Here is a 24867-nt window from a genome sequence, read left to right as displayed (position 1 = left end):
GTAATGTTCATTCTGTGTGTCTGTTTATTATTCAGATTCAGTGACGGAAAATGACATAAAATTACTACTTGTCAGAACAACCAAGGAATGTGAAAAGGAGGTCCTTAACTTGTATTTTGAGCAGTTTGCCTCAGAGGAAGGAGAGGTCAGCATTACAAGACATGGAAAGAATAGATGGGTCCTTAAACTGTCCTGTCAGTCAGGTAAGGAGTGTTTTCCCATAGACTCATCTAATTCAAATGTTCTTTCTTCAAATGGATATTATATTGTGGATTTACTGTATGTGGGAGTTGTTAACCACTTGTATTGCTTTCAGTGGACAGTTCAACTTTGTACCTGTCAGGATAAGCACTAATTAGATCAACTATGACACTTGTGTATCATTCAGAGGTTACGTTCCTTTGACTGTAAAATACCATTAGTCATCTCAGCTGGGAATAGGGCTCATAAGGAAATGATTCCTTCTCGGTCACTAGAACACAATGGCTGCTATTTGAAACAAGTATATGTTGATTTTTTTCCCGTGAGTCTTTGTATCTCAGATAATTTACCTTGTTACATGTGATGACATTGACATTGTGACACATTGTGACGTGTCATCTACTTATATCATCAAGTGAACATTTACATGAGTGAATTTCTTGATTCTGCTTGATCATTCATGCCCACCAATAAATACTGTTCCTACTACCTTCTGTCAGATGCAGAGAAAGTCCTTGCCAAGAAGGAGCATCAGTATGGCATTTCTGTGGAGGTGTACAATGAGACAGCTGTTGAAGGGAAACTGGACAAAAGACGCTTCATCCTGACTGGGTTCAACGAGACCTGCAAGTGCGACATTGTCTCTCTATACATCGGCAGCTGCAGCCAAGGGGCTGAACATGTCTGGGAGACCCTTGACGATGGAGAAAGAGTAGTGGTCACCTTCAAACAGGACATTGGTAGGTCCACAGATACATCATAAATATGTATACACCATATCACTATTACATCATATCACTATTACACCATATCACTATTACACCATATCACTATTACACCATATCACTATTACACCATATCACTATTACACCACTATTACACCATATCACTATTACACCATATCACTATTACACCACTATTACACCACTATTACACCATATCACTATTACACCATATCACTATTACACCGTATCACTATTACACCATATCACTATTACACCATATCACTATTACATCATATCACTATTACACCATATCACTATTACACCATATCACTATTACACCATATCACTATTACACCATATCACTATTACACCATATCACTATTACACCATATCACTATTACACCACTATTACACCATATCACTATTACACCATATCACTATTACACCGTATCACTATTACACCATATCACTATTACACCATATCACTATTACATCATATCACTATTACACCATATCACTATTACACCATATCACTATTACACCATATCACTATTACACCATATCACTATTACACCACTATTACACCATATCACTATTACACCATATCACTATTACACCACTATTACACCATATCACTATTACATTATATCACTATTACACCATATCACTATTACACCATATCACTATTACACCACTATTACACCACTATTACACCATATCACTATTACACCATATCACTATTACACCACTATTACACCATATCACTATTACACCATATCACTATTACACTATATCACTATTACACCACTATTACACCATATCACTATTACATCATATCACTATTACATCATATCACTATTACACCATATCACTATTACACCATATCACTATTACACCATATCACTATTACACCATATCACTATTACATCATATCACTATTACACCACTATTACACCATATCACTATTACACCATATCACTATTACACCACTATTACACCATATCACTATTACATTATATCACTATTACATCATATCACTATTACACCATATCACTATTACATCATATCACTATTACACCATTCAATTAAGTTGCATGACCAAACAGCGAAATACAACACTAATCTAACTATCAATCTAACTATCCATGTTCCGCAGACATCAAGTCCTTCCTCAGGAAATGCTTGTCAAAGAAGTTCCAGGGCATGGAGATTGGGGTGTGCCGTTTAGAGCTGACAGACTCTGTCCTTGTCCAGGGGGACATGAACCAATTCAAAGGAGAGGTGGAGGAGGCCCTGAATCTCTACTTCTCCAGCAGGAGGAGCAAAGGAGGGGCTATCAGGTCCCAGATTTGGGTTACACATGGCAAGAGCATGGTCATCACCTTTGAAGACTGTCATGGTAGGGCCCTTTTCAATGACATTATGCTCTAGAAATGATGTTGTGTGTAGGCCTACAGTTGCATCAATAGTTGTACATGCACATTGTATATTGTGCATTTCAAAGCGTAATGCATGACCTCCATGTGCTATCCTGGTATTTCCAAACAGTTACAATTGATGATCTTGGAAATACAATATAGTGTTCAAGACCTCCTCCGGTCTCATTTTCACCTAATGTAAACACCTGATTTACTTAAAGGGCTCCTTTTTTTTCTCAATTTCCGCCTGACTGACGTGCCCAGAGTAAACTGCCTGTTGCTTAGGCCCAGAAGCTAAGATATGCATACAATTGGTACCATTGGAAATAAAATACTTTGACGTTTGTAGAAATGTTCAAATAATATAGGAGACTATAACACAATAGATATGGTAGGAGAAAATCCAAAGAAAAACCAACCAGAATTTTTTTTTGTTGAGAGCCCATGCTCTTACAATGGAAAGTATAGGGGCATACTGAATTCTAGCTCCCAGGATGCAATTCCTATGGCATCCACAGGGTGTCAGCCATCTATGTTCAAGGTTTCAGGCTTGTAACTTCCAAAACAAATAAGGAATATGAGTTTTAGTAGAGGGAAATTTGTGTTTGGGCCCGCGATGAAGACAAGAAGCACCTGCTGTTGTTGAAACAAAGTTTAGCGGTATATTTTCGGATTCCTTTCTCTGCACGTTGAACAAGTGGATTACTCAGATCGATGACGCCAACTAAACAGACCTTTTAGGATATAAAGAAGGATTTTATCTAACAAAATGACACCACATGTTATAGCTGGGACCCTTTGGATGACAAATAGGAGGAAGATTTTCAAAAAGTAAGTGAATATTTAAATCGCTATTTGTGAATTAATGAAACCTGTGCCGGTGGAAAAATATTTTGATGTGGGGCGCCGTCCTCAAACAATCGCATGGCATGATTTTGCTGTAATGACTACTGTAAATTGCGCCGTGCAGTTAGATTAACAAGAATTTAAGCTTTCAACCGATATAAGACACGTGTATGCACCTAAATGTTTAATATCCATAATTTTTATGATTATTTATTTGAATTGCTTGCCCTCCAGTTTCACCGGAAGTTGTCCCGCTAGGTGGTCACAGTATGACATGAAATGGCACAAGTGAGGGAGGAGGACTTTCTTCTGTTCTTCTATTGCTCCTATTTTATTTATTTTATTTAACCAGGAAGGGCTCATTGAGATTAAAATCTCTTTTTCAAGAGCGTCCTGGCCAAGATAGGCAGCACCAAGTCATTACAAAAAATTACAGACAGACAACATGAAAAACTACAAGTAATCTAGTAAAAATCATTGAATTCACAAGAGTAACAAAATAAAATAAAAAAACAGCTACTACTACTATTGTTCCTCAAGCGAGGAGGGAGACTGATGACATGACATCTGACCATCAGACCTACTCCTTGAAGATGGAAGTTGTCTTAAAAAAACACAATTTTGCTCAAAACAAATAGAATACCAGTCAAACGTTTGAACACACCTACTCTTTCCAGGGTTTTTCTTTATTTTTACTATTTTCTACAATGTAGAATAATAGTGAAGACGTCAGAGCTATGAAATAACACATACAGTTGATGTCGGAAGTTTACATACACCTTAGCCAAATACATTTAAACTCAGTTATTCACAATTCCTGATATTTAATGCAAGTAAAAATTCCCTGTCTTAGGTCAGTTAGGATCACCACTTTATTTTAGAATGTGAAATGTTAGAGTAATAGTACATACATTAATTTCAGCTTTTATTTCTTTCATCACATTCCCAGTGGGTCAGAAGTTTACATACTCAATTATTATTTGGTAGCATTGCCTTTAAATTGTTTAACTTGGGTCAAACGTTTTGGTTTGCCTTCCACAAGCTTCCCACAATAAGTTGGGTGAATTTTGTCCCATTTCTCCTGACAGAGCTGGTGTAACTGAGTCAGGTTTTGTAGGCCTCCTTGCTCGCACACGCTTTTACAGTTATGCCCACACATTTTCTATATGATTGAGGTCAGGGCTTTGTGATGGCCACTGCCAACACCTTGACTTTGTTGTCCTTAAGCCATTTTGCCACAACTTTGAAAGTATGCTTGGGGTCATTGTCCATTTGGAAGACCCATTTGCGACCAAGCTTTAATTTCCTGACTGATGTCTTGAGATGTTGCTTCAATATATCCACATCATTTCTCTACCTCATGATGCCATCTATTATGTGAAATGCACCAGCCCCCACAACATGATGCTGCCACCCACGTGCTTCATGGTTGGGATGGTGTTCTTCAGCTTGCAAGCCTCCCCCTTTTTCCTCCTAACATAATGATGGTCATTATGGCCAAACAGTTCTATTTTTGTTTAATCAGACCAGAGGACATTTCTCCAAAAAGTACGATATTTGTCCCCCCCCCCCCCATCCATGTGCAGTTGCAAACCATAGTCTGTTTTTTTTATGGCGGTTTTGGAGCAGTGGCTTCTTCCTTGCTGAGCGGCCTTTCAAGTTATGTCGATATATGACTCATTTTACTGTGGATATAGATACTTTTGTACCCGTTTCCTCCAGCATCTTCACAAGGTCCTTTGCTGTTGTTCTGGGATTGATTTACACTTTTCGCACCAAAGTACGTTCATCTCTAGGATACAGAACGTGTCTCCTTCCTGAGCAGTATGACGTGGTCCCATGGTGTTGATACTTGCGTACTATTGTTTGTACAGATGAACGTGGTACCGTCAGGCGTTTGGAAATTGCTCCCAGGGATGAACCAGACTTGTGGAGGTGTACAATTTTTTTTCTGAGGTCTTGGCTGATTTCTTTTGAATTTCCCATGATGTCAAGCTCTGGCATTGAGTTTGAAGGTAGGCCTTGAAATACATCCACAGGTACACCTCAAATTGACTCAAATGATGTCAATTAGCCTATCAGAAGTTTCTAAAGCCATGACATCATTTTCTGGAATTTTCCAAGCTGTTAAAAGGCACAGTCAACTTAGTGTATGTAAACTTCTGACCCACTGGAATTTTGATACAGTGAATTACAAGTGAAATAATCTGTCTGTAAACAATTGTTGGAGTTTTCATGACTCCAACCTAAGTGAATGTAAGCTTCCGACTTCAACTGTATGAAATCATGTAGTAACCAAAAAAGTGTTAAACAAATCAAAACATATTTTATAGTTGAGATTCTTCAAAGTAGCCACCCTTTGCCTTGATGACAGCTTTGCACTATCTTGGCATTCTCTCAACCAGCTTCATGAGGTAGTCACCTGGAATGCATTTCAATTAAGAGATGTGCCTTGTTAATTTGTGAAATTTCTTTCACTCTTAATGTGTTTGAGTCGTGTTGTGACAAGGTAAGGGTGGTATACAGAAGATAGCCCTATTTGGTAAAAGATAAAGTCCATATTATGGCATGTACAGCTCAAATAAGCAAAGACAAATGACAGTAATAACTAAGTAATTCACAGAAATGCATAAACAAACAGTAAATATGGTTACATGAAATGATAGAATGTGCCCTAGTGGGCTGAACCGGCAGGCATGGCAGCTTGTTAGACAAAGGGGCAATGGGGTAGTCGACTAAGAAGTCACTACAGAGTTAATAATTATAAAAATTTAAATGCTAATCCTTACACATGAACGCTCACTCAGTCAGGAACAATTGCACTCAATATATATATTTACGCTCAGTGTGTCGTCTTGATCGCTGGTGAAAAGTCTTTCTTTTGTAGGATTGTCCGTCTCTCTCCCTCTGTCTCTCGGTTGTGGTTAGAGGGGATTGTTCAGAGTGACATTCATTATAGATGGATGTTTCGGCGGTTGTCGTTCTTCGCGTTCAATGATGCCGAATTCCTGGCTGCAGACTAGTAATTAGTATCAAAGACTTGTTCTCATTCTGTCGGTATCGATAGTCTAAGAGTTTAACCACGTGGTATGGTTGAAAGATTCAGCAATGGTCTGCAATCTTTAGTCCCCCTCCTAATGGAGAAAAACATGGTCTACTGATAATTTCTCAAAGTGGGGTTTTATTCAGAATGGCAGAAGAGGGCTGTCTCAGGATGTCTGGCCCTAACTGGGCTCAGGGGCGATCTTCTGATTTAGTTCAAATCAAAAGGGAATTGTATTTTTCTTCATTAAACAGTCCACAATCATATTACACCATTATACAAACAGTATCATCCTCACTCATTCATCTTATACAACCATTAGATGTAAACCTCATATCTGATTATATAAACAGCGGTATAGTAATGTGGCCACACCGTCTTCACCGATCATCTTATACAACAATTAGATGTAAACCTCATATCTGAGGCTATTATATAAACAGCGGTATGGTAATGTGGCCACACCGTCTTCACCGATCTTTTACACTTTCTCTGGAACATGAAATTTGTTTGTACCTCAAGTTCTGTGAGGTGGAAGGATTTCCTTTGTCTCCATGAAAAACGACTCCCTATAACTGTGTCCATGAGGCAGCGTCTTCCTTAGGAATTTACGACCTCACCCTGCCCACAGCAGTCTGGTTGTAGAAGCAGAGAGCGGGGGATGGTGCTCGCTGTACTCAAAGTGTGCAACATCATGACATACCCCCCTGGTGGTTTGGATCTTGTTTGTCCTGCAAGTTACAAATCAACATAAAATCATGAACACGTGATGTCCTGTTTGTAGATCATCGTTGCAGTCACCTCTGGTGGTTGAACTTGGTAGGCTTCTCTGAAAGCGGAGCAGTCCACCACAAGGATGGCAGTGGATGTCCGGTCGGTGATCGCCGTTGCGGTCCCTTCTAGTGATGTACCTTGGTAGGTTACCTGGAAGCTGCAAAGTACCCCCGGGAGGGCCAGGGGATGTCCTGGTTGGCGATCGCCGTTGCGGTCCCCCCCCCCTCTGGTGGTTTACCTTGGTAGGCTCTCTGATGAAGGGGCAAGGATGGGCCGTGGGTGTCTGGATTTGGGGTCACCGTTCCGGACCCGTAGTCTGGTCGTTGTCCAGACTGGAAGATCTGGGCAGTAATTTAGGCAGATGTTAACAACGCACGCACACACACTCATGAAATACAGTGCCTTGCGAAAGTATTCGGCCCCCTTGAACTTTGCGACCTTTTGCCACATTTCAGGCTTCAAACATAAAGATATAAAACTGTATTTTTTTGTGAAGAATCAACAACAAGTGGGACACAATCATGAAGTGGAACGACATTTATTGGATATTTCAAACTTTTTTAATAAATCAAAAACTGAAAAATTGGGCGTGCAAAATTATTCAGCCCCCTTAAGTTAATACTTTGTAGTGCCACTTTTTGCTGCGATTACAGCTGTAAGTCGCTTGGGGTATGTCTCTATCAGTTTTGCACATCGAGAGACTGAAATTTATTCCCATTCCTCCTTGCAAAACAGCTCGAGCTCAGTGAGGTTGGATGGAGAGCATTTGTGAACAGCAGTTTTCAGTTCTTTCCACAGATTCTCGATTGGATTCAGGTCTGGACTTTGACTTGGCCATTCTAACACCTGGATATGTTTATTTTTTAACCATTCCATTGTAGATTTTGCTTTATGTTTTGGATCATTGTCTTGTTGGAAGACAAATCTCCGTCCCAGTCTCAGGTCTTTTGCAGACTCCATCAGGTTTTCTTCCAGAATGGTCCTGTATTTGGCTCCATCCATCTTCCCATCAATTTTAACCATCTTCCATGTCCCTGCTGAAGAAAAGCAGGCCCAAACCATGATGCTGCCACCACCATGTTTGACAGTGGGGATGGTGTGTTGCTTTTACGCCAAACATAACGTTTTGCATTGTTGCCAAAAAGTTCAATTTTGGTTTCATCTGACCAGAGCACCTTCTTCCACATGTTTGGTGTGTCTCCCAGGTGGCTCGTGGCAAACTTTAAACAACACTTTTTATGGATATCTTTAAGAAATGGCTTTCTTCTTGCCACTCTTCCATAAAGGCCAGATTTGTGCAATATACGACTGATTGTTGTCCTATGGACAGAGTCTCCCACCTCAGCTGTATATCTCTGCAGTTCATCCAGAGTGATCATGGGCCTCTTGGCTGCATCTCTGATCATTCTTCTCCTTGTATGAGCTGAAAGTTTAGAGGGACGGCCAGGTCTTGGTAGATTTGCAGTGGTCTGATACTCCTTCCATTTCAATATTATCGCTTGCACAGTGCTCCTTGGGATGTTTAAAGCTTGGGAAATCTTTTTGAATCCAAATCCGGTTTTAAACTTCTTCACAACAGTATCTTGGACCTGCCTGGTGTGTTCCTTGTTCTTCATGATGCTTTCTGCGCTTTTAACGGACCTCTGAGACTATCACAGTGCAGGTGCATTTATACGGAGACTTGATTACACACAGGTGGATTGTATTTATCATCATTAGTCATTTAGGTCAACATTGGATCATTCAGAGATCCTCACTGAACTTCTGGAGAGAGTTTGCTGCGCTGAAAGTAAAGGGGCTGAATAATTTTGCACGCCCAATTTTTCAGTTTTTGATTTGTTAAAAAAGTTTGAAATATCCAATAAATGTCGTTCCACTTCATGATTGTGTCCCACTTGTTGTTGATTATTCACAAAAAAATACAGTTTTATATCTTTATGTTTGAAGCCTGAAATGTGGCAAAAGCTCGCAAAGTTCAAGGGGGCCGAATACTTTCGCAAGGCACTGTATAGATAATTACATTCATTCTCCAATGAGCGGCGTTGTGGCACTAAGTGATGGTTGTATGGGGACTTTGTTTATGGCTCTATCACTTCCTAAGTGTCAAAAGAACTGAACCGAAAAGGAATGAAAGCATAAACAAAAGATTTACCAAATATGGTTCTCACACAAAAAAATGATCTAATTGGACTGTATTCTATATACGTCCAATGTTCTGGCAAAATGACTATCATGGCATTGTCTCTATCGCCATATCTAGGGTTTTCCTACTTGGTGTGTTGCTTAGGAACTATCCTAAGTTGATAACTATATCATAAGTTTACAGCTGTAAGGCACTAGTTTTGGCAGTCTACATGGATGACCTATGGACTTCTGGGATGAAAAGACCTAGCAGTAAATGTTCAACTTTACTAAGGCTGGTATTTTGCTTGGACCCTTAAGTGATCCTAGCATAAATTCTAATTGGATGTTCCGTTGTCCATGTGTGTTTATGCTTACACAAGCGTGCATGTCAAGGGAAGAAAACCAAGTATCCTGGCAGATTACAACTTGTTCAGAATGAGTCTGACGTAGTCAGGTAATTTTCAAGTCAATGCCTGGAGGTCAGTCAGAATTGGTGTCGAGGGAGTCTGTAGTAGTTTTTACTTCAAGTCACTGTGTCTTCCACTATTGTAGTGGTGATGGGTATGAAGTCTATTTCATAGCTATGTTATCCACGGAGGAGCTAACCTCATGACGGAAGTACTCTTTAAGTAGTGTGCCAGTCGTACGTGGTGTGATCGTGGTTAATGATTCTAATAATTTTCCTCCTGAATGAAGGATTCTATTTATTAGTGACGTGTGTTAACCATTGAAATAGTGCACTGAAGATTCCCTTCCACGTGTTGCACTCTGAGTGACTCCTATGTCGCTATTGTCAAGGGTAATTTGATTGGTTAGGTCTCTAACCTTCTTACTGATTGTAGCTAGACTGACTGTCGATGGTATTGGTACTGGTGCTCGAAGGGACCAGTTATCCTACCGATTTATTCTGAAATATTATACTACCGGAACACATGATTAGAGCATTTTACTAGTTGTATTGTAGTTGAACCTACACATGGCAAGGAATGATTATTGTTGCCATTTGTTTTGGAGGTGGACAAGTCCACTGGACTTCCTTTACGATCAGTGTGATACACCTCAGTACTATCTTAGATGTGTTCTAAGATAATCCCCGTCTAGGGGCCTGTCTGTCCTCACTGTTCTCATTGGGGAGTTTACTTACAACTAGATTTAATTTATGCTCTGGCGGCCTCGTACGGTGTTGTCCGTAGTCTCTACCCCCCCACCGGCCTCGATGAGGCTCGTCATGGGTCTGGGCTACTATGCCCCCCCTTTGTGTCTCGGGACCCCTCCACCAGCGGGTGGTGTTGGTGTCTGAGGCGCAAACGAAAAGGTCGGACCCTATGTACGAGTTGTCAGCGACCGCGTTGTTATGAGAATGGCTGTAACCATTCAAACAATTCTCCTGGTGTTTGTGCTTCAAAACGCTTAGTGGCTGTAGAGGCATGTCAGTCACTATCGCGTCCGCGTGTGGCAACCTCTTCAGAACCTGCGAACTGAGACAAGGATATCGGTCTGTGATATCGCAAAGTGTTTCACTAGTGGGAGTCATCAGGTCAGTTGCTGGACTGACGCCATTAGTGACATTGTAAGGGGTGACAGTCCCCAACAAAGCGGAAGGTGTGTCATCGGAAGCAGAGTATACTCTGCGCATCAATGTTTTTCTTGCTGAGACAGCCACAGTGCTTGCGGAAGTGTCCGAAGGGCAAGAGGAGTTAATCTCAACTACCGTATTGCACGACTGCAAGGAGGAGGGAAGTTGCTTATTCACAGAGACAGATGGCTCGAAATCATGAAAAGAATGGTCAATCAAGTTGGCTGATGGAATGTGTCGAGATATCGTAATATCTCCTTGGATAGAATTCTGCCCCAAGAGGTTTTTAAACATCTTTTTCCCAAGGGGTGCTTTCGACAGGTACCCCTCGTGAATGACTGCTTTGCAGCTAGCGTTAGGGGAAGCCAGTGTGGTCAGTGGAGGAGGCACGGTGGCCTGTGACCATACCTGGTTGGTTTTCCAATCCATCAATGGAAGTAACCGATCCATCAAGTCTGCTCCAAGTAGCAGGGTTACAGTTTCGAGGCTGGTAACATACACAGGGTGGACGAGCGATACGTCATTGAAGTGTAGTTTCAGCATGACTCTCAATGTAAGAGACGAGGTAGTCTGAGTGACCCCTCGAAGTGTAGTGTCGCATCGTTCCACTTTTAACCAACGTTTAGTTGGCTTCAAAGCCTTTTTGAGATCATCAAACAATGTTTGAGAGATGAGTGATATTGTCACACCCAAATCAATTAGCGCATGACAAGTTTCCAGGTATGGCCGTTTAGATTCGTGGTTAGTGGACATATTCCCCACAAAGTGGAGTGGTCGTTCGCAACGACGTGATGTGCCATTTCTGTTCAAGGTGGAAGCAGATTGACTTTTCCGATTTTGAGTGGGCTTGGCTTTAACGAAACGTTTTACCTTTTTCTTCGCAACCTTTGTATCAGAGTCTATAGATAAAGCCCGGGGGCTTGTTTCTTGATCAAGCGGGCTCTGGATAGGGTCGGGAGAAATTTGAACTTTAACGTCCTTGCTATGGGTGTTAATTCCTGCGGACCTGGTGTCCGGTAGTTCCCCGTCTAGTTCTTGTGACTTATCTTTTACCCTTTTCTCAAATCGTTCTCTCTTTAGTTCTTCCCGTAGTGGAACTTCTGGAGAACATTGGTCTACGTTTTGATCGTCCTTCAACCCTTTGTTACCCTTGTGCTCTGACACTTTTTGGGGGTTGGGTGCAGGAACGTAGCGAACAGGTCGATTGTGGCGGTAGTCATGCTGATGGCGACGTAATTTACAGTTATTTCGACCGCGGAGGTTATTGTAATCATGGTTTTGTGGTGGAAACTGTTGTTGTGCGTCATCTCTTAACGCTCCAATACCTGATAATGCACCCTCTAACTGGAGGGAGTGCTCCTGGTCAAACTTCAAAACCGAGTGGTCAGGGCTCTTAGCGTTGTGAACTTTTGATGCCTCAAAAGTTGTGCTTGCAAGCTCTCTGAGTTGTAAGATAGGCAAGCCAACGTGGGCGGCAGGGCCCAAGTAGGTAATGAAGGTAGGATACATGTTCAACAGGAACATTTGTTTAAAAAGTAACAGGTCTTCCATGCTTGTTTCAGTGAGTAGGTCAAAGTAAGCTGAACGGAGCCTATGATAGTAAGCTTGTGGGTTTTCGTTCCGAGCTTGTTTGACGGTGTTAGCCAGTGAGCTATCGTGTTTGCAAGTCGCAGAACCACTGAATTCTAATTTCAAAGCTGTGGCAAGTTTAGCGTTGTCATTTAGCACGTGTTGCTGTTGTAGGCAAATGAACATTGTCACGTGTCTATTCGATGTTCGCTTCAACAGGTAAACCCTGTCAGAAACCGTAGCGTTCGGGTAGCCGTCCAACGCGTCCTCTATGTCAGCTAGGAATGTCTCAGTATCGTTTGGCTGACCTGGAACGGGGTCAAAGGTGGGGAAATTGATGAGTTTGTCAAGTTATTCCGCTCCAAGCGGGCGGAGAGGGTTGGCTTCATCCTGTGGAGAGATTGGGGCCGAAAGGCCAAGAGGAGAAGCCAAACCTTGTTGTTGGCCAAGAGGTGCAATATTACTCAGTGCAGAATAGCCAATAGGAGGAGACTGAGGAACACATGAAGGAGGCAAGGTCTGAAACCTATCGTCTTTACTCCTGTGAGTACAGGGCTCCGGTTGCTTGGATTGGTAGTCACGCTGTAGAGCATGACCATTCTGGACTTCCTCCAGATGGTACCTAAGGGTGGTATTCTGCTGCATTGCAGTGTCCACTTGAGCGCTTAGAGTACTGATTTTGGACACGTGAGTGTCACACTTGCTCCTTTCGGCCTCAAACTTATCTGTCATGGTTTGCAGATAGAGGTCTTGAGCACGGAGCGAGAGATTCAGTGATGATTTCCTCCGCTTGCTTAGAAATCAATATTTCCATCTTCATCACCTGAGTTCCCTCATCATTCATTTGGTCAGCGACTTCAATGAGTTCTGCTGATTTGTCATCCAACTTTGTCATTGTGTTCATTAACTGATCGTCTTTGGTCGCAGCTTTTTGAGTAGAACCGTGTTACTTTGAGTAACGTTCAACAAAACTGCATGCATGTTATCAAGCTGAGCGCTCCTGTTTGTAGATAACTCTTCAGATTTATCTAGTTTGGCGTGAACGTCATCGTATTTAGTTTTGGCTAAATTGAGTTGTTCCTGTAGCATATGATTTTGTTCCTGTAGAAGATGATTTTGTTGAGTTGCTTGTGCTTGTTCATCGTCATACGTTTTTGCAATTACATTTAATTGTTCAGTTTTCAAGCGCAGTTCCATAGCTAGCAGAATTTTTCCCTTTTCTGCATTTGTCATTGGTTTCTCGGTTCTCTCCCTCTGTCCCTTTATGTCCCCCATTACCTGCTCGTGCTTCAGCTGTGCACTGCGGTATTGGACAGATGACAATCTTGGGTGGCAAGACATCAGGGCTAGACTGGATAGAACCTTTACGAGGCCTGCGCCCGATGGTTGATTTTGGAAAGCGTTGTTGTCTGCTTTTCCACTAATGGCATAATTAGGGTTGGTATCGCTGCTGAGGTCAGAGATCAATCCATTTGTGGGTGGAGGTTCACTAATTAGCGGGCGAGTGGGGACTACCCCCTCTGATAGCGAGAGGGGACTACCCCCTCTGATAGCGAGAGGGGACTACCCCCTCTGATAGCGAGTGGGGACTACCCCCTCTGATAGCTTGCACATTAGTAGAACATTTTGAAAGGAAAAATGTTTTTCCTAATTTTCCAAAGTTTTGGTTATGGAATATATTGGGAGCTGCAAAGACGATTTTTTTTATTTTTCTTTTTTTTCTTTTTCTGTTTCAAATATTTTTATTAAACACACACAAGAATGGTGTATAGGTATACAAGACAGGTATACAATTCTTATCTAAACATAAAAGAGCATATAGGAACAACAAGACCCAGAGTTCTGGGTGCAGAACAAATAATACAAAACACGACATACAAAACAAGGACACGTAGAAAGAAAGAGGGAAGATGTCCCCCCTATCCCCCCCCCCCCCCTTATTCCCCCCCCCCCCCCTCCCAACTGCTCGGGTGGCAGGGCCATCACATGCTGCCCAAAGGTAGATTAAAATATTACAATTGAGAGTGCGTTAATAAGTACAAATTCACAGCGCCGACTCATCCAAGTAGGAGAGGAAAGGCTGCCAGATTTGATCAAATGTTGATAATTTATTGTTCAGAATATATCTAATTATTTCTAAGTGTACAGTGTTTGCCAATTCACTGAGCCATAATTTGGTAGAGGGCGCTTCCCTCCTCTTCCAAAACAACAATATTCGTTTTTTTGCTGAGATGAGACCGTACGAGATTAGTTGTTTTTGGGGGTTGGTTAATCCGTTTACTCCCAGGATTATCAGAAGCGGGTCTGGATCTATTGAAGTCTCCAAAACTTCAGAGAGGATCCCAAAAATTCCACTCCAATAACCATGCAAGCTAGAGCATAGGGCAAAGCAGTGGAGTAGTGTACCCTCCGTAGCCTGACATTTATCACATGTAGGGGATGTGTCAGGAAATATCCTATGCAGTTTAGTTTTGGAATAGTGTAATCTGTGTAATACCTTGAATTGTATGAGACGATGTCTGGAATTAATGGAGCATGTGTAGATATACTCCAAGCTCTCTTCCCAGTCTGCCACCGAGATGTCAGTCCCTAGTTCTTTCTCCCATTTTGCCTTGATGGCATCAGTGGAAGGTGTGCTAACAGATTGAAAAGCATCATATAGACGCGATATCAGTTTATCGGAGGTGGGGCATATTTTTATGCATCCGTCAAACATGGAAGGTTTAGCATTCCCAAATGTTGGGAGGTGTTTTCTAACGTAGTCTCTAATTTGTGCAAAGACGATTTAAAACTATTTATAGACGTTAATGAACCATCAGTACTGGACAGTACTGTGGAAGTTGGACGTGAATGAATTTGCAAAAGCAAATTGAATTAACCAATGATAATGATTAATCCTACCTGGATAGGATATCTGGGAATTAAACTTTAAATTAACCTGGGAAGTTGGTTCATCTAGGTTACTATTTCAAAGTTTAAAGTGTCTCATTTTACTGGAAGAACCTAGAAAGGTATGTTCGACAATTTAAATAAATAAATTGAATGAGACAATAATACCCAAGCAATTGAGATTGCTGGATTATTTCAGCGTGATCCACGTTTAGAATTCCAAAACTTAAAAAAAAAGAGATGTACTTCACCACCAGTGATGCTGAATGCTGAAATCAAACGTAAATACAAAGAGCGGGACTTCCGTCGCGCAAGGCGGAGGAATTTAAGCTGAACACAGGAAGTGAAAAATGTTCCCTCTGTTAGCCTAGCCTCTCTTGCCAGCTAACCCTACGTTGTTCAGAAATATCACGTTCTAAGCACAAAATAGGGTCCCTTTCACCATGGAAAGGGTGGGTTTACTAGTGACGTCTCACATTAAACCTTTCGGCATACTTTGCTAGCGTTATGTTGACCAGAGCGGCACGGTACATAATACGATATGCCTGTAGTCAGTCCACACTGTCCACACTGTGCGGTAGGCAGCTAAATACTCCGGCTCGGTCACCGAACGAATATCTTCTAATTTCTAACCTTTCTGGCTCTAGAAGTTAATATTGACCGACAGAAATAGTACCATTTGGCCTAATGGACTAAAATCTGGAATTTATCACTCAGTGCTCTGACGCTAAAAACCACTACCGGAGGCTCTGTATCCTCTTCGAATGGGAACACGCACACAACCGATTTGAATGAAAACAAAGCAGTCTGTTTCTACAATTCTGTTTGCACAATTGATATATAGAATTCCACAGCAAAGTCTAATTCTATCTTAGATTACTCGCACGACCCAAACGTACATCCTAATTTGAAAGTCCTCACATGGGGCACCATAAATGTTGTGTCTTTACTATCATTAAATTGAAGACATAGTTTTATCAAAGATTCCCTGTAATTAGTATAACGCGATCAAAGTAATTAATCGTGTAACTGTAATTAACTAGGAAATAGGGGCACCAAGGAAAGTATTCAGATTACAAAGTTATAATTTCCTAATATAACCTTTCAGATATTTTCATATCTGATCAATAGTCTTCTGATTAATTATTTATTTATTTTACCTCACGTTAGTCTCATTCCAAACGTCGTAAATTGTTGGTTATCTGCACGAATCCAGTCTTCACTATGAGTCATGCATACGTCTATTGTCTTAAATAATTTATTTATTACTAACTAAGTAATTCACAGAAATGCATAAACAAACAGTAAATATGGCTACATGAAATTATAGAATGTGCCCTAGTGGGCTGAACCGGCAGGCATGGCAGCTTGTTAGACAAAGGGGCAATGGGGTAGTCGACTAAGAAGTCACTACAGAGTTAATAATTCTAACAATTGAAATGCTAATCCTTACACATGAACGCACACTCAGTCGGGAACAATTGCAATCAATATATATATTTACGCTCAGTGTGTCGTCTTGATAGCTGGTGAAAAATCTTTATTTTGTATGATTGTCCGTCTCTCTCCCTCTCTCTCTCGGTTGTGGTTAGAGGGGATTGTTCAGAGTGACATTCATTATAGATGGATGTTTCGGCGGTTGTCGTTCTTCGCGTTCAATGATGCCGAATTCCTGGCTGCAGACTAGTAATTAGTATCAAAGACTTGTTCTCATTCTGTCGGTATCGATAGTCTAAGAGTTTAACCACGTGGTATGGTTGAAAGATTCAGCAATGGTCTGCAATCTTTAGTCCCCCTCCTAATGTAGAAAAACATGGCCTACTGATAATTTCTCAAAGTGGGGTTTTATTCAGAATGGCAGAAGTGGGCTCAGGGGCGATCTTCTGATTTAGTTCAAATCAAAAGGGAATTGTATTTTTCTTCATTAAACAGTCCACAATCATATTACACCATTATTCAAACAGGATCATCCTCACTCATTCATCTTATACAACAATTAGATGTATAATTAGATGACCCTTGCCGCCGACCCTGACCTGGGAACCCTAATAAATAGGCCCACAGGACTGAGGGACACCTCTGAACATAACAAATTCCTCTGGACTGTGGTGCAGCTCAGGACTGAAGGGTAGCTCAGGACTGAGGGGTAGCTCAGGACTGAGAGGTAGCTCAGGACTGAGGGGTAGCTCAGGACTGAGGGGTAGCTCAGGACTGAGGGGTAGCTCAGGACTGAGAGGTAGCTCAGGACTGAGAGGTAGCTCAGGACTGAGAAGTAGCTCAGGACTGAGAGATAGCTCAGACTGGTTGACGACTCTGGCAGCTTCTGGCTGACTGACGGCTCTGGCAGCTCCTGGCTGACTGACGGCTCTGGCAGCTCCTGGCTGGCTGACGGCTCTGGCAGCTCCTGGCTGGCTGACGGCTCTGGCAGCTCCTGGCTGGCTGACGGCTCTGGCGGCTCCTGGCTGGCTGACGGATCTGGCGGCTCCTGGCTGACTGGCGGCTCCTGGCTGGCTGGCGGCTCCTGGCTGACTGGCGGCTCCATGCTGACTGGCGGCTCTAGCGGCTCCATGCTGACTGGCGGCTCTGGCGGCTCAGGACAGACTGGCGGTTCTGGCGGCTCAGGACAGATGGGAGACTCTAGCAGCTCTGGACAGGCGGGAGACTCTAGCAGCTCTGGACAGGCGGGAGACTCTAGCAGCTCTGGACAGGCGGGAGACTCTAGCAGCTCTGGACAGGCGGGAGACTCTAGCAGCTCTGAACAGGCGGGAGACTAGCAGCTCTGGACAGGCGAGAGACTCTAGCAGCTCTGGACAGGCGGGAGACTCTAGCAGCTCTGGACAGGCAGGAGACTCTAGCAGCTCTGGACAGGTGGGAGACTCTAGCAGCTCTGGACAGGCGGGAGACTCTAGCAGCGCTGGACAGACGGGAGACTCTAGCAGCGCTGGACAGACGGGAGACTCTAGCAGCTCTGGAGAGACGGGAGAATCTGGCGGCGCTGGAGAGGAGGAAGGTTCTAGCAGCGCTGGACAGGCGGGAGCAGATGTAGACAAAGGATGAAGAGACAGCCTGGTGCGGGGGGCTGCCACCAGAGGGCTGGTGCGTGGAGATGGCACTGGATGGACCGGACCGTGAAGGCATACTGGAGATCTTGAGAGCAGGGCTGGCACCATCCGCCTTGGCTGGATCTTCACCCTAGCCCGGCAGATGTGGGGAGCCGGGATGTAGCGCACCGGGCTAAGCACTCGTACTGGGGACACCGTGCGTTCCACCAACATAACACGGTACCTGACCAGTACAACGCCCGCCACGGTTAGCACGGCTAGAAGCACTGTAGCGCTGAGCTGGCACAGGACGTGCAGGGCTAGGAAGGTGCACAGGAGGCCTGGTGCGTGAGGCTGGCACAGTCTTCACCAGACGACTAGCACGCACCTCAGGACGAATGCCGTGCATACTGCGCCAAACCAACAGCTCTCTCTCCTCACTCTCCTCCAATTTCATCAACATCTCCTCGAATGTCTCATAATCTCCCCTCCGTTCACTCTCCTCCAATCCAATTTCCTCCTTAGCTTCTTACGGAAAACAGGGGGAGTTGGCTCAGGTCTGACTCCTGACTCTGCCACACTCTCCCTGTGCCCCCTCCCCCCCCCAATACATTTTTGGGGCTGCCTCTCGGGCTTCCAGCCGCGCTGCCGCGCCAGCTCCTCGTAATGCCGCCTCTCTGCTTTTGCTGCCTCCAGCTCTGCTTTGGGGCGGCGATATTCCCCTGGCTCTGCCCAGGGTCCTTTTCCGTCCAACTCGTCCTCCCATGTCCATTCCTCCTTCTTGCGCTGCTCCTGCTGCCACTGCCTGTTACCACGCCGTTTGGTCCTTGTTTGGTGGGTGGTTCTGTAAAGGTTTTCCTCCTCCTCTTCTGAGGATGTGCAGCGTGGTAAGTGTCCATATCGTTTAATAAAACATAAACTGAACACTCAATGAATACAAAACAATAAACGTGAACAAAGCCGAAACAGTACCGTGTGGCGAACAAACACAGACACGGAAACAATCACCCACCGCACAACAGTGAAACCCAGGCTACCTAAGTATGATTCTCAATCAGAGACAACTAACGACACCTGCCTCTGAGAACCATACTAGGCCGAACACAGAAAACCAACCTAGAAACACAAAACATAGAATGCCCACCCAACTCACGTCCTGACCAACTAAAACAAACAAATAACACAAGGACTAGGGTCAGAACGTGACAGTCTGGTTGTAGAAGCAGAGAGCGGGGGATGGTGCTCGCTGTACTCAAAGAGGGTAACATCATGACACTATTTTGAAGAGTATAAAATATTTGTTTAACACTTTTTTGGTTACTACATCATTCCATATGTGTTATTTCATAGTTTTGATATCTTGACTATAATTCTACAATGTAGAAAATAGTACAAATATTTTAAAAACCTTGAATAAGTAGGTTAGTCCAAACTTTTGACTGACACTGTATATTTTTTTTGCTTTAGTGTGTGTACTTTACTGTATTACTGTATTTCTACTTGGGATATCACTTTTCAACAGGAGAAATATATGATGTCTTTAAGTCAATTCAGTAGTAATTCATTCTGTCCCCTGTTCTTCTTGTTCCAGTTGCCCATCAGGTGGCAGAACACAAGCATCATTTTGGTGGGGTCGACCTCATAGCTCAGCTGTTCTACTCCAGCCTGCAGAAGGCTTTGACGGGACAAACAGCCCTCCTCCCAGACATCCCCACTGAAGTGACCCTTCCACTCAGTGTGGAACTCCTTGACTTCATTAACCGTGACGAGACCCGCAAGCAGGAAATTACAACTGTACTCCTTAGGGTCCATGCTAGAGTTTCCTTCAACATGAGTACAGAACCCCCTCAGATGGAACTGAACATGACCATGGAGAATGAGTCTTTGGGCATGCTCAGATTGTTCCCTACATGGGAGAGGAAAGCCCGGAGAGAGGCTCTGGCCTTGCTAAATAAATATAAAGAGGTTCAGCTGCCCATAGAGGTGGAGGTCTGGGAAAGGATTGAGAGCGGTTGCCTTGGCCTCAAATCCCCTGGCGCTAGCATCTCTTACAGGAGCACCAGTGCTGAGATAGTGGTGGTGTGTGTGCAGAATGAAGCGAAGACCCTAGTGGAAAAGATTGAGCAAATGGTGAAAAATGCTAGTGATGAGTTTGAGAGGGAGAGGAACACGGTATTAAGAAAAATCCCACTGGACTCTAAGGAAAAGCTTGATTTCATTTGTGATCTCGTCTCTGGTAAACTAGTGGACGTAGGGTTTTCTAAAGATGAAGAAAGCTTTATCATCTGCCTAAAGGGTTTGGAGAACCAGGTGAGCACAGCAGAAGGTGCCGTGAAAGAGGCCCTGGGGAAAGTTGAAGCCAAACTCCTTGAGATATCAATGCCTCTGGTGGAGTTCCTAAAGTCTGTGGACCTGAAGAAGATTGAGAAGAACCACTTTGCCCAGAACAACATATCGTCTGTGTTCCTCCTTGGTAATGATTCCATCCAGATCCTGGCAGATAGAACTGACATCCAGAGAGCTGAAGACAAACTACACGAGGTCATCAAAGAGGAAGTCATCAAACTCACACCAGACCAAACCCACGTGACAAAGGGCGAACAATGGCTGCAATTCTTTGCCGGACTCGACGGGGAGCTCAAATCCACTAAGAACAACCACAATGTCATCATCTCAGTTTCACAGGAGAAGATCGGTGTCTGTGGATTCTCCAATGTTGTAGCAGATGTGTCAGGGAAGTTAAGGGGATACCTGGATAACAAGAAGCCAGAAACAGTGGACGTCCCTCTCAAATCAGTGCAGGAAGTACAGTATGTGGCCTCTTGTATGAAACTCTCAGAGGTCCCTGAAATTAAGGCCCTTGGCGTGACTATACTGCCATGCAAAACACAAGGATCCCCTTGCCTGAAGATCACTGCAGCGAGGGATAAAATCAAAGAGGCCTTAGATGCAGTGAAACAGCAGGTCAGTACAATAACGACAGAGAAATATACATACTCCGAAGCCGGCAAGTCCAAAGTCCTGGAGAAGAACCAAGTTGCTCTGCAGGCTAAGGCCAAGGATTTAGGGTGTAAGCTCTACCTATCACCATTGATTACCCACTGCCAGAAATACAGCTACGACATAGAAGGGTGCGTCACTTTAACCGTGGGTCAGGGTAACATCTCCCAACATGCTGCAGATGCTCTGGTCTGCCCTCTGAGCAGCAGCCTGGCCTTCGATACTCAGATCGCCAAGCAATTCCTTCAGATGGGTGGGCCTGAGATCAGGAAGTGGTGTGACAAGTTCCTGAAGGAAAGGCAAACTCTACAGGCGGGAGATGTGGTCTTGTCCAACCCAGGAACCCTTGGAACTAAACACCTCATCTATGCAGGCATTCCTGTATTGGGGAAGGCTTCCACACCTCTCAACATTGTCTATCTGCAGTCTGCTGTCAGGGACAGTTTATTGGGAGCAGAAAAAATGAAGTGTGTCTCCATAGGCATGCCAGTGATGGGGTATGGCACCTTTGGTTTTTCTGTCAAAGAAAGCTGTGTAGCAGTTATCAAGGGAATCCTAGATTTCATCAACGCTGATCAGAAACCCCCCCAACTGAGGAGCATATTTGTGATCGACTCTGATGCCAAGCTAGTGGGGGAGTTCCAATCAGCTATTGAAGAAAAGGTAATTCTGCTTCTCCACACAACATTCCATGTTGATCTAGTTGGACAGGTTTTTTTGTTTATAATGCCACCCGGCTCTACCTTAGATTTAACATAACAAGTCAAACCACGGTACATTATTGTGTGTGATTGAAGAGGAAATGTACAGTGGCATTTGTAAATGTGGTCAAGTATTCCTGTTGAAAGTGAAACCTCTTTTGTCCTGCTTAATTTAACAGGGTTATCGTCGTCAACAAAAAAACAGCAAACCAGCAAAAGGCACAACTCCAACTTCTCCCCCTGCAGCCAACGCCTCACATAACACACCTCCACCACCACCCCTAGCGGCTAAACCAGGTTCAGACATCAAAGGTTATTTCCTTCAACCATACATTTTTGTGTTAACATAAAGATAAATACTGCAGGAAACCTATAGCATGCCGTGTCCTCACTCAGACTTCTCTCCTCTATTAACAGTGATTATAGGTGGCGTGTCAGTGATCCTGAAGAAGGGCGACATCACCAAAGAGACAGTGGATGTCATAGTGAATTCCAACAACCAAAATCTGGATCTGAACTCTGGTAAGTGTCAGTTTCAATGTTTAAATTATCTAAATTTAGACTTTTAGGTTTTAGTTCAGGTTAGTCACAAGTCTTTAGAGGGTTGCTGAACTTACTGATTTAGCCTCGGTTTCAATCTTCCTCATTAGGAAACGCACCTGAGAAAGAGATTTGGGTCTTGGAGCCTTGCTTTGATGTGGGTGTCTCTTGTATGTGTTCGCACATGGGAAGAGTTTCTACATTCACCCTGACAAAAACAGTACACAGTTACAATCAATCACCCTTCTAGATAACGTAAAACCAGGTCTTGTGTCTGGAAGTAGCCTAGGTTAGCTAGCAAACTTCTTTTGCCAATTAACTTCAGCCAGCCGGTGCACGACTTTGGCAAAGTTGGTTTGACTTTGGATAGCCTATCTGTGGGGCTAGTCAATATATTACACAATATAAATGGGAGTATACTTTCATGTTACACACACCTTTTTAGTTTTTTCATTAAATTATTTCAATATTTGTATATTAATTAATTAATTAATGTCATTGCAATTTGGACCTATTGAAATGTACAAATATTGTCCAATGTACAGTTGAAGTCGGAAGTTTACATACACTTAGCTTGGAGTCATTAAAACTAGTTTTGCAACCACCACAAATTTATTGTTACTTAACAAACTATAGTTTTGGCAAGTCGGTTAGGACATCTACTGTGTGCATGACACAAGTAAAAATGTCCAACTATTGTTTACAGACAGATTATTTCACTTGTAATTCACTGTATCACAATTGCATTGGGTCAGAAGTTTACGTACACTAAGTTGACTGAAAAAATACTGAATAAATGTTTCCACAAAGGCCATTTTCAACCAGAAAAGTTGTTTTTTTGATTGTCGCTCTTTAACATATCTCATACTCATTGACTTGACAGGGGTTTCTGGAGCCATCCTGCAAGCGGCTGGGACATCTGTAGCAGATGAATGCAAAATAATTGGTGGAGTATTATTTTATTAAGTCTTTATTTGTCCAGAAATGAAAGTGCATTGAGGTTTGTAGAATTTACGTTGTGTCCCAATTTCCCCAGGTATGCTGAAGGCCGATGGTGTTGTGCTCACTTGTGGTGGGAACCTAAACTGTAAAAACATAGCTCAGATGGTTGGGCCCAAGAATTCTGCAGGTATCATCACCTCCATAGAGAAGGTCCTTCAGCTGTGTGAGAGCCAGAATGCAGCCACAGTGTCCATCCCTACTATTGGCACAGGTGATTCAACTGAACTGTAGTGTAAAACTAAAAGATCCATTCCTGTGTCACTTGTATTGATTAATCATTATATTTATTGGTTTCAAATGATCTATTTATCACTTTGGAATCTGATGTCTTATGCTTTAGGGAAAGGTGGCATTGAACCCAAAGATTGCATCAAGGCCATTCTAAAAGGACTGGAGAGCCACACGTCACAGATGACCTCATCCAGCATCAAAATCATTTTCATAGTGGCCTTTGAGCAGAAGATCTTTGACTCCTTGAGAAATTACTTTAACAAAAGGAACCTGCCCCCACACAAAATCAAGCAGGTAGATTTAGTGTGACTAAGGCTCAGTTGGACATGTTCTGTGGTTTTGTTTGGTTGATGCGTGTAATAACTTAAGGTTATGGGTTTTATCTAGGCTGCAGCCACACCTTCTCAGTCCAGTCTTCCCCCAAATCACGGTTGGATTTTGATACATCTTTGTTTACATTTTACATGAATTTGCGCTGTTCTATTTCAACATTTGCGTTGGTTGTCATCATCACAATAATGATTGTCGCTGAAATGTTTACCTTTTCCGACCCCTAGTTAAGATCCATGGTGTCAGAATTGAATTGAGGAAAGGCAACATTACTCAAGAAACTGTCAGAGGCATTGTGAATAGCACCAACGCTGATATCAGCTTCACAGGAGGTCTGTATATGGAAAAAACAAACATAAAATGGTACATTGTTAGCACACTACAGAAAATACAGTAGTAGCTATTCTGTGAATATAACTTTCTCCATACAGTCTTTTTTCAAATTGATTTTAAGGATATGACCTCATTTTAAACACGTTATTTCCAGGAGTTAGTGCGGCGATCATCAAAGCAGCTGGGAGCGCAGTTGAACAGGAGTGCAAAACCATTTGTGAGTGTCTCCGATCTCCCATAGCAATTCACCTGTGGTGGCTCACAGCCATTCAGTCTGACTCTCACTCTCTCTCACTCAATTCAATTCAATTTAAGGGCTTTATTGGCATGGGAAACATGTGTTAACATTGCCAAAGGAAGTGAGGTAGATAATATATAAAGTGAAATAAACAATAAAAATTAACAGTAAACATTACACATACAGAAGTTTCAAAACAATAAAGACATTACAAATGTCATATTATATATATATACAGTGTTTTAACAATGTACAAATGGTTAAAGGACACAAGATAAAATAAATA

The 24867-nt window shown here is 42.8% G+C and overlaps 1 protein-coding gene across 2 annotated transcripts in view; it reads left to right on the top strand.

Moving 5' to 3' along the window:
* LOC110501872 (protein mono-ADP-ribosyltransferase PARP14) overlaps positions 1-24867 on the top strand; it is a 41430-nt gene that overhangs the window by 2707 nt on the left and 13856 nt on the right. The window contains exons 4-15 of one of the 2 annotated variants that reach the window (XM_090216224.1): positions 36-203; positions 702-941; positions 2083-2325; positions 19798-21869; positions 22087-22204; positions 22325-22429; positions 23331-23393; positions 23484-23660; positions 23790-23974; positions 24068-24110; positions 24238-24342; positions 24498-24560. In XM_090216224.1, the coding sequence (XP_090072350.1) occupies positions 36-203; positions 702-941; positions 2083-2325; positions 19798-21869; positions 22087-22204; positions 22325-22429; positions 23331-23393; positions 23484-23660; positions 23790-23974; positions 24068-24110; positions 24238-24342; positions 24498-24560 (3582 nt within the window). Of the gene's footprint in view, positions 1-35; positions 204-701; positions 942-2082; positions 2326-19797; positions 21870-22086; positions 22220-22324; positions 22430-23330; positions 23394-23483; positions 23661-23789; positions 23975-24067; positions 24111-24237; positions 24343-24497; positions 24561-24867 lie in introns of both variants that reach the window. The other variant, XM_036959321.2, reaches the window with a different exon arrangement.

The sequence above is a fragment of the Oncorhynchus mykiss genome, chromosome 22 (assembly GCF_057628025.1).
Source record: "Oncorhynchus mykiss isolate SJ-2025 chromosome 22, ASM5762802v1, whole genome shotgun sequence".
Classification (NCBI taxonomy): Eukaryota; Metazoa; Chordata; class Actinopteri; order Salmoniformes; family Salmonidae; genus Oncorhynchus; species Oncorhynchus mykiss.
Note: the sequence above shows the minus strand (reverse complement) of the source record. Positions and strands in the feature narration are given on the sequence as shown.